At 49.0% G+C, this 10,000-nt stretch overlaps 1 protein-coding gene across 4 annotated transcripts in view; it reads right to left on the bottom strand.

Moving 5' to 3' along the window:
• The window catches only part of bcor (BCL6 corepressor), a 44,023-nt gene that overhangs the window by 30,608 nt on the left and 3,415 nt on the right, over positions 1-10,000 (bottom strand). For 3 of the 4 annotated variants that reach the window (XM_083549660.1, XM_083549659.1, XM_083549657.1), the window contains exons 2-3: positions 3,777-3,856; positions 97-3,114 (exon numbers count right to left, since the gene is read on the bottom strand). In XM_083549660.1, coding sequence (XP_083405786.1) covers positions 97-3,114; positions 3,777-3,779 — 3,021 coding nt within the window. In that variant the 5' untranslated portion in view covers positions 3,780-3,856. The remainder of the gene's footprint in view (positions 1-96; positions 3,115-3,776; positions 3,857-10,000) is intronic. The other variant, XM_083549658.1, reaches the window with a different exon arrangement.

Raw genomic sequence — 10,000 nt, 5'->3', positions numbered from 1 at the left:
CTCGATTGGAACAAAAATGCGTCATCAGAACCTCTCAAACTTTTAACCCAAAGAACATTTAGCAAGTTTGAAAGAAGATATGTGTGTCTCGCTTACCTGTAAAGCACGCTGTTCCCGGCTCAGTTTACTGGAATCGGCATAAAGCTCTGTGGTAACGCACTTGAAGCGGTCACCCACGTATCCGGACGAGTTGGCGATCCTCTTAGCCAGGCTGGACCGCTTGTTTTTAGAGCACCCATGTCCGTCTTCCTCGTCCTCAGGAGATTCCAGGTTTTCTCGTTCCTTGCCCAGATCCATATACTGACGGATGGCATGGTGCCTATCGTGTTTAAAATTTGCAGCGTCCGATCGGACGCGGTCACCGGAGGTCCTGGCACAGCGCAGGGTCTGCTCTTCCAGCATCGGAGGCAGCGGGCTGTGCTCGCTGGAACTCTCCTCGCCCTGGCTTTGCCCAGGAGACTCGGCCCGCTCCTGTGGCTCTGAAGGACTGCAGAGATCTGGCTGCCGCTCAGCCTCTGCTGGCTTGTATTCAACTGGCTGGCTAGAGCGCAGGATCTGCATGAGTTCTGGCTCCTTCACTTTGGAATTACCAGTACTCCTCATCCCCTCCCCAGTCCCGCTGCCGGCTGGCTTCGTAGGCTCTCTCTGCTTGGCAGGAATAGTGCTGTACTTGTCTGATTCAGGACTGCCATCTGTGTCGTCTTGGACCAGGTCGATGCAGACGATGTCATCTTTGCTTGCTGTGTGAGCTTTACAGCCCAGAACTTCTGGCCCCTCGGAGTCCCTCTCGGCTATGTAGCGCGTGTCGGTGTCCGACACACTGTGTTGTTTGTACGGGGATCCCTCATGCTGCCAAGTCTTCTCCTGGGGCCTGGACCGCAGCTCAAGTCGCTCGTTGACTTTGGGGTCAAGAGGTAAGTGGGGAGACATTAGTGGGTGAACCATCTCTTGAGCATCATAGGTCACATACTCTCCATGATTAGATGTTATTCCATAAGGAAGCCCAGGCTTGTGAGGCAAACGAGCAGAATACAAGCTGTTGCTGTTCAGCAGGACTGGATGGGGATATACTGGCCCTTTGCTGGGCAACTGCAAGTGTGGGAGCGACATGCTTTCTGGAACAGTGTATGGAAGGTATCTGTTAGCATATGCTAAGCTAGTGGGTAAGTAGGCTTCCCCTTGAGTTATATAGAGGTGAGGGGGAGGATGTCCATTTTCGATTTGGGGCTGCTGGGGTTTAAAGCCAATTTCAGGTGTATCTGATTTCTTAGGGGTCTTCACAGGCTTTGAGGCCAACGGTTGGCTGCTACCACGATTAGAAGACTTCTCCGGTGGTGTCGGAACAGATTTTGCCCAATCACCGTTTACCTTAGGAGACGGTGAGGCAGATGATGGACGACATGCCGAAGAAACGACAACAGGAGTAGGGTTCGATACAACGCCATTGTTGGATTCTCCAATTCTTGGACACGAAGAGCTCCTTGGTTGTGAAATGACATGTTCCAGGTTCTTATTTTTAATGACCGTGGAACCTTTGTTGTGGTTGGATTCTGAAGAGTGTGTCTGGGTTGTGCTTGGCACCACCCAGGAAGAGTGTAAAGTGCTAATAATCTCAGGCCTCTCTGGAGTTTTCGAAGAAGTGCTGACAGCAGAGGATGAGGGGGAAAGAGTCTCTTTGAGAAGCTCTCTGCTAGGAGGAAGTCCATAACGAGAGTTGGGAGAGTAGCCCAGATTTGCTAAAGCCTCCAGCTTTGGAGGAAATCCATTAGGAGGTCCTTCAAAATCCATGATCTTGGCAGATAGATCTAATGGCTTGTCTGCTGGGTCTTTGGTAGGAGGCCCCTGCTGTACAGGTTTCTCAGTGGAGGTTTTACTGGGAGAAGAACAGGTCTTTCTCTCACTTCCTCCACTCTTGTGCTGCTCTGAGCTTCCTTCTTTAGTCTTGGTCTTCTGACTAGCCGGTCTTAATGGAGAGCGATGCTCTTGAGATATGTAGAATGGATGGGAAACTGCCGGAGATGATGAGCTTGATAATGAGGATGGACTGCGAAACACAGACTTTTGAAAGTCTGAAGTGCTGTCCACAAGAGGTGGGGGAGCACACGTGGGGTGAGAGGGTCGTGGAGTCGGACGGGGTGCTTGCAGCACCTGGGAAGGGCTTGAATCTACTGGTATACTGGCACTAGAGCTGCTGGTTATGCTAGCACTACAACTAATGCTGCTACTACTAATGGTACTATTACTGCTACTGCTGCTCAAGCTTTTGCTGGAAGGGATTCTATTAGACTTGCTACTGCTGTTATTAATATTTCCACTGCTAGAGTGTTGCCTGTCACTTTGTGCCTGGTGGTGGGACTGAGCTTGCTGATGTAAGGTTTGCTGCCCAAATGCAGAGGGCTCATGGTGAATCCTTGGCCCAATACTCTGTAAGGTTTTGTCCTGATGATGCACCAGTGGAGACAGTGCTGTAGGGGCTACTGTAGCCGTGGGAATTCTCAACGGAGGGGCAAGAGGGGATGAAATGGGAGCTGGAGGATAAGGCGGCATGTAGAACAAGCGCTCGGCACCGGCTGCACTCCCTCCTGCCCCAGGACAAAGCGACTGGTAGGCCAGGTGTTGGGGGAGGTACGGTGAAGGCTGTGACATAAACGATGCTTTGTACATATTTAGAGCAGCATACTTGCTGGAATCTAGAAAGTGATACAGTCCTGCCTCGTGGTAAGGGTTCGCCCACGGAAGGCGCAGGTAGCCTGTGCTGCTGCCACCGTTTAATCCCATGTCAGAGGGCTTGTCAACAGGTCCGACGTGCCGATCCAAGACCAAAGCTTCTACACCGGCTCTGGGCACAACCAGAGGTTTCTGAATTCCGTGCGTTGGGCTTTTATAAAGTCCAACATAGCCATTAGTGGCCTTTCTGCTGTCCAACGACACATCAGGTTTATAGAGTAATTCTGGTATCCGGTCCCCAACGTAGCCTTTTTCTGTTGGCAGGGTTCGGATCGCTGGCTGATAAACCATTCCCCCATGAACATGGAGGCTTTCCCGCATTAGATTGCTCCGATCAATGGCAAGTGCTGTGAGTGGGTTCATTCTGCAGGCTGCACTTGCATCCACCTGAAAGGAAAAGCAAAAAATAAATAAATGAAAAAGCGAGCCACAAAATCCAAAAACTCCAGCTAACTCAAGTTACATCTGGACATCTGATATGATGATAAAGCAAACGCTGATTATGAGAAAATGAGTACATTTCTATAAAGTTTTATAATTGTGGTCAAATTCCATAAATCAATAACGAGGGTGAATTACACAACTCGGCTGTAAAGTCAGGTTTAAAAAAAGGGTGGTGTTTTTATTTATTTATTTTTTTGTTGTTGTTTGTTTCCCACACCGAAGTCTGAACGGTGTAGCCGGCGCGACGCAGTCAAGGTCACAAGAGGGAAATTGTTCATAAAAGTCTGCCTCTCCAAGGCTTCTGTGAGGGCAGACGGGGATTTTGATGTATGCTGCAGACGATGCCCAGCAGACAGCTCAGATCCGTCTTCCCATCAAGCCCCAGAGAGACCGCATCGTGCGTCTATGCCAAAAAGATGGTGGGGCTTTAAATTACACGGATTCCTTCAGCCTACATTCATAAATAAGGGGAGAAACAACGACGGGGGAGGGGAACGGGAACGTCGTCCGGAGTAAGGCACAACAGGAAGGTGTGCTGAAGAAAGGGATATCATCGAGGGGTGCGGTATTTTTTAATGAGGCGTATGATAAATAAAACGCCTTACCATGCTTCGAATCACGACTTCCACTGCTTGATTAGTTCACGGTGGACGTTCTAGCCAGGCACCATCCCTTGACTGACTTCCTGTCAGAGGATAAGAAAGAAAAATCTCATTTGTACCTTTATTCTATATCTTTTTTTTATATATTTATATTTTAGAGCAGTTTTATGCGTTTTAAAAACATATCTGTTCATGTTCTTACACACTTACACACACACACACACACACACACACACACACACACACACACACACACATATGCAGTGCTCACATTGCTCCAGTTAAAGGTTTTTTTTTTAACCAGTTTGGCAGGGGTGCTCAGTACAAAAGGAATAAAAAGGAAGGAAAGGGGGGAGAAAAAAAGAAAAGGAAAGAAAAGCAAACAGTCTCCTCGGTCAGGCCTCAGTCTGACTGTCTCTGCTGAAGACGCCTGCGTTTGCATGGCCCGTATCCAGGCTGCGGAGCAGGATTCAGACCACGTGACGTTGTTATCTAGTCACAAGCGCGCTGATAAGGAATGCCGCCGTTCATTGCTCACCCTCCTCCTCCTTCTCACACACACACACACACACACACACACACACACACACACAAAATGCCCGGAGCCCGCAGATGAGGAGGAGGAGGGAATTTCATCATAGCGCCACTGAGGGAAAGATGCTATCACCCAGCCCCACCGCTTGGCAATGACATGAAAGCCGAGCTTTGTCGAGCTCGCGAGCCGCTCCTCCGTTATTGATGGCTCTACAGAGCCCTCGGATTTCAATAAGGCAGACCCAGGGCTCTTATCTGCAGATGCGGTCTCGGCCGCTGCTGCTGGAGGAGGGAGGCGGACCGCCCCCGGTCTCATCAATCAAAGCGGGCTTCGGCCCTCACACGCATGAAAAAATCCTCTCTTGCCGCCCGAGCGTGTTCGTCACGTCCATGGCAACCCGGGTAGCAACAAGGCCCGGGCCTTTTATAAAGGCCGCGAGTGTCCCGGTGACCTGCGGTTTCATTCAGCGAGGTGCGTGACCATCGTGAAGAGCAGCCGGTTAGAATACAACATGATTTTATTATTTATCTTTTGTATATTTCCCTTATTTTTTAAAAGCCCTTCTCTTATTCTGGATCATTTACATCCGTGGCATTACGGCATTTAGCGGACGCCCTTATCCACAGACTTACATGTATCTTATTTATACTTGCATTTGAGGGTTAAGGGCCTTGCTCAAGGTCTCAACAGTAGAAATTTGGTGCTGGTGGGATTTCAATTTCCAACCTTTTGATCAATCCGATGACTTAACCACTGAACTGATCACAATCTAGAGTAAGGAAAAAAAGTGCCTTCGTAGAAAATCCTCGGCGTAGATTACAGAGTTCCGGTTTGAGCTGGAACTCCATCCCTCCCCCGTGTTTCTCTATCCCTCCCCTCCTTCCGTATATCAATTAAAGTCCGACCGGCCACGTGTTCCCTCTGCGCGCTCATTTTCCGCGATCTTAACGACCCCCGAGCGCCAGCGCGAGCACGCTGTGTGTTCCCTAGTTGCTTTTGGTGGGAAAAGAAAAAAAAACCTAATGCGGCTCAAAGGCAATCAACCGCAACCTGATGCTTCAGCAGGAGCCTCGAGGCCCCAGATAAAAAAAAGGATGAAATGACCCGTCTCTAAACAGAGACTCAAAACACAAACATGGGAATCGGACGAGCGTTCCTGTTTAACAGGCTCGGGGGGTTTGGTGCATGTGTCAACAGTTTTAACAAACTGGATTCAGGATGGTCTTTGGTGCGTGTGATCTTCACAAGTCTGTGCACATCTTTATTGAATTTTTGTACTTATTGCATTTACATTAACAGCACAGTACATTTCTTTCCTGGCATATCCCAGGGTCAGGTATGATATAGCGCTGCTGGAGCACAGAGGGTTAAAGGCTTTACTCAGGGGCTCAGGAGGAGCAGTTTGGTGATCCTGGGGTTCTAACCTTTGGATCAGTAACCCAGAACCTGGGTGAGCTACCAAGTCCCATGAGTCTAGTTCACCTGTCAAAAAGACCCTGAGAGATGGGTTAAAAAAAAAAAAAAAAAAAAAAAAAAGAAAGAAAAAATAACTTCCCACGTGCATCTACAGTGCAGAACAACCACTTCCAGATAAAGAACACTCCTACCCCCCCTCTCCCCCCCATTTATTCAGGAAAAAAACCGTTTTCGCGTGTTCTTGTTTGTAAAGCTGTGTACGTGTGACTCTCGTGGGGAGACGCCAAGGGCACGAGGAAGGCGTGTGAGCAGCTGCGGTGCTGCGTGTCGGCATCAAGACAGGCGGTATTTAAAAAAAAACAAAAGAAAGTCTTGGCACGCAAAAGACCAGTGTGTGTAAAATCTGCCAGCGCTGAGGTGTGGATTTAGGCACATAAAACCTCATAAATCCTGCGGTCAAAAAAAAGAGAGCAGGAGGCGTGGCTTCTGAGACAGTTAACAAATACATGACGCAAGAACTTGATCCTGGTCGGGGTCACGGTGGATGGGGAACGGATCTCAGGAACACTGTGTGCGAGGCGCGAATGTCTGAACACTAACACACACACACACACACACACACACACACACCTAGGGGCGATCCACCTACCACGGAGCATGAAGTTCAGAGTTCCGCCCTCGCAGATAAAGTGAGCGCGCGGGCGGATTGCGCGTGTGGTCATTTAACGTGGCGAGAAGTGAAACCGCTGCACTGCGGTGAGCTCACAGGAAGTGCAAAGTTCGTGGCTTCTAGCTGGTTGTGTAATACGGAAAAAAAATCATCCAACATACACAATCTTTATCACAGGGTGGTAATTAATGCTTTAAAAAAAACAAAAAACAAAACTCCATTTTCTGAAAACAAATCTCAGCTCACGACTTACACCCCCCCCCCCACACACACACACACACACATCACAACCAGAAAAAAAATCTAACGCAGAATAATAATGGTTAATTTATTATTAATTAATAATAAATAATAATAATTTTCCCCATTGGGTAAATGAATATTCATGCTCTTATATAGATATGATCATTTTATTCTGCATAGCTACACGGACTCCATCTTAGCCAGCTAACACAGCGGGGATGATGGATCACCCCCCCCCCCCCCCCCACACACACACACACACACATTACACCAGCACATGATTTTAATGTCGGTCAGGTGGTTCCTCCTTTTAATGAACAACTCCAGCTCCAGGGGTCCTCAAGGTCCTGAGTGTGTGTTAATGATTTCCACGTTTCCACTACACACCCACGGTCATGAACCGGCGAGAGAAACCGGGTTGATGAAAAGCGATGGATTGCAGGCAACCGAAGAAAAAAAAAGAGTGGAAGAAAGAAAGAGGTTATTGCCATGAAGGACAAAGCGGCCTGGATAAACGATTAGCCGACGACGGGGGGGAGGGGTGGTGGTGGTGGTGGGGGGGTGTTCAGAGTCCAGGCCGCCCGCGGGATCTTTGTCTCCGATGGAGAGCGAGAGAACATGCCAAGAACAACAGCGCACGTTCAAGATCAAACTCCGCGCGAGCCGGTGGCCAGACGAAGGGTCACTTTCAGGGCCGTGTTCGGGATTTTAAAGCTCGGATCAAAGCCTCGGCTTTTAGAAAGTCACATGTGTAGAAATCCAGATGCGTCACTTCACGTCTTTGATTTGTACCACGATTTTCTTAGTGTCTGAAACATTTTGCAGATCTTCAGTCATGTGATCGCACGTCCTTAATGATACAAGGACCAGTTCGGGAGTGGTGTGTGTGTGTGTGTGTGTGTGTGTGTGTGTGTGTGTGTGTGTACGATCAATCCTGATGGACAGCAGGGTATTCAAATGTTCACAGAAACTCATCCTGCATCTACAGAAAGACAGATAAGAACACTTCAGTTCCTCAAGCTATTAGTCTTGTCAGCTCACGCGGCAACCATTTCACAGCTCGTGAGCTTCGACAACTTCGTGGAAGAAAGAGTGCACAGGATGGAGGGAGGAGGAAGAAAAAAAAAAAGGGGGTATTTATTTCAGCAATCAAACCCAGTGTTCTTAATATTGACGTGTACAATAATAATGTTGTGCACAGAAACAGTGGATGGTGCAGGCATAGGGTGGTGTATACAGTACACACACACACACACACACACACACACACACACACACACAGGGCGTGTTAATGTGTGTGCGTGTAGAGGATTTGGAAGTTGTCGGTTGTGAACCCCCCCCCCCCCCCTCCCCCCTCCCCCACGAGCATCTTAAGAAAGGCGCATGCATCATTAGAGACGTTCTTGCGTGGCATCCAAGTCTCATTTCGCAGCACTTAAGCGCGCGCTGGTCTCTGCACGGCTGCTTTAGTGTTATGAAAGGAGGCGAAAGTGCACGCGCCAGGCCGGGGCGTGTGTGCGCGTGTGCCTATATATTTATATATTTTAGTGTGAGACGCTCAGATCAGCAAGACCGCGGTTTTGATTTGAACAAGTTTATAAGAGGTGAGATCTCGGAGGTCTAGATCTATTTTTTTCACGGGACAAGGCGAATTTCAAGAAACACACACACACACACACACACACACACACACACACACACACTCACACACACACACACACACGCGCTCTCACTACTGTAACCAGACAGCTTGACACTGGTGGTGCTGTAAAGGTCACGCGCAACGACGAGACTACTTACATCCTGAAAACGGCGCGGAGACACTGCGAGGGGACCGAGGACCAGAGTGACGGGAAGTTCTTTTGATTTACGGATTTGTTTGTTTGTTTATTTGTTTATTATTAAGTGTGCACAAAGCATTGGACTATTTTCCCTTTATATTTCAGCACCTCGTGCGAGATTAGACGCATAATACAAAATAAATAAATATAAATAAACGCAACTTTATGGGGTCTGGAACAGTTTTTGAGAGTAAAATACAAAATAAAGTCGCGTGTGTGTGTGTGCGCGCGCGAGCACGGATTTTTAAGCCTAATCTATTACCAGATCGCGCAATGACCGACTTTATGGGTACGCCGTGAGCGCGCGCTATACCAGATAACATCGCGTGCTCTGTGGCGGGTGTGTGTGTGTGTGTGTGTGTGTGTGTGTGTGTGTGTGTGTGTTTTCTTTCAGTGGTGTTCCGTCCCTCACGCTGGCTGTAGAAAAAAAGAACAGGCGCGCGCACACACATAACGAGAAGGAAGAAAAGAAAACAATGCGTAGGCGTCGCTCCGGGCGCTCCTGCTGCGGCACAGAGAGAGAGAGAGAGAGAGAGAGAGAGAGAGAGAGAGAGAGAGAGAGACTCGGTGAAGCGAGGCGATGAGAGACGAGACGGATCGGAGCTCTCGCGTTTCAGCGCTGCCGTCCTGAGGGGGCCGCGCGCGTCCCGGGGAAGGCTTCCATTCAAAACCCGTGACGTCTGCGGCGCGAGCCAACTCGGCTCTGAAACGCGATCCGCGGCAGCGCGAGCTAAGCTTCTTTCCCTCTTGCCCTCCACCACACCACCACCACACCACCACCGTCCCGTCCTGGCGCTTCTTTATTTCTTTCCCGAGACATTTTCGCTTGGACCGCTCGCGCACACCGAAACGGCACGCGAAAAACTAAACTAAACAAAACAAACAAAAAAAATATATGATATATATATATATATATATATGTATATAAATTTGTTTGTTTTGTTTAGTTTTAATTTATATATATATATATAAAATAACCATTCTCCTCCACTCCCCCAGACAATGGCGCGCTCTAATCCCGCGCATAATCCGACGGCCACACGATCCCTTTTGACCTTTGACCCTTTTTTGTGTTTCGTTTTAAATCAGATGAACTTTACCCACTTGGACTTGTCTTTTGTTTGTACCACTGACGCAGCAAAACACGTTTCCGGTGATGTAGATAAAAGTGATAACTCTTGAGCCCGGTTCTGGTTCGGGTTGTCGGCAGGCGCGAGCTTCCCCGCTGAGCCCCGCGCTATAAATAAACAAATCCGGATAGCGGAGATGAACATGGAGAGATGGGGGGGAGGGGTGGTAGGGAAAGCGAGAGTGGCGAGGTGCGCGCTCGGGGGGGGGGGGGGGGGGGGCTGGGGTAAGAGAAACTGAATAAACGGTCCACGGGCAGCTGATCGCGAGACCGCGTGCACTGTTTTTCTATCTTCCCACAGCCGACGACCTGCGATTAAAGAGGCCACGATGCGCGACGTGGCGTTTCACCTCTTGTGCAACACGTCGCACGAGGGCCGCCCACACTCCAGCG

This window comes from Silurus aristotelis, assembly GCF_946808225.1.
Source record: "Silurus aristotelis genome assembly, chromosome: 9".
In the NCBI taxonomy this organism is placed as follows: Eukaryota; Metazoa; Chordata; class Actinopteri; order Siluriformes; family Siluridae; genus Silurus; species Silurus aristotelis.
The sequence above is the reverse complement of the archived record's forward strand: the minus strand, read 5'-3'. Positions and strand labels throughout refer to the sequence as shown.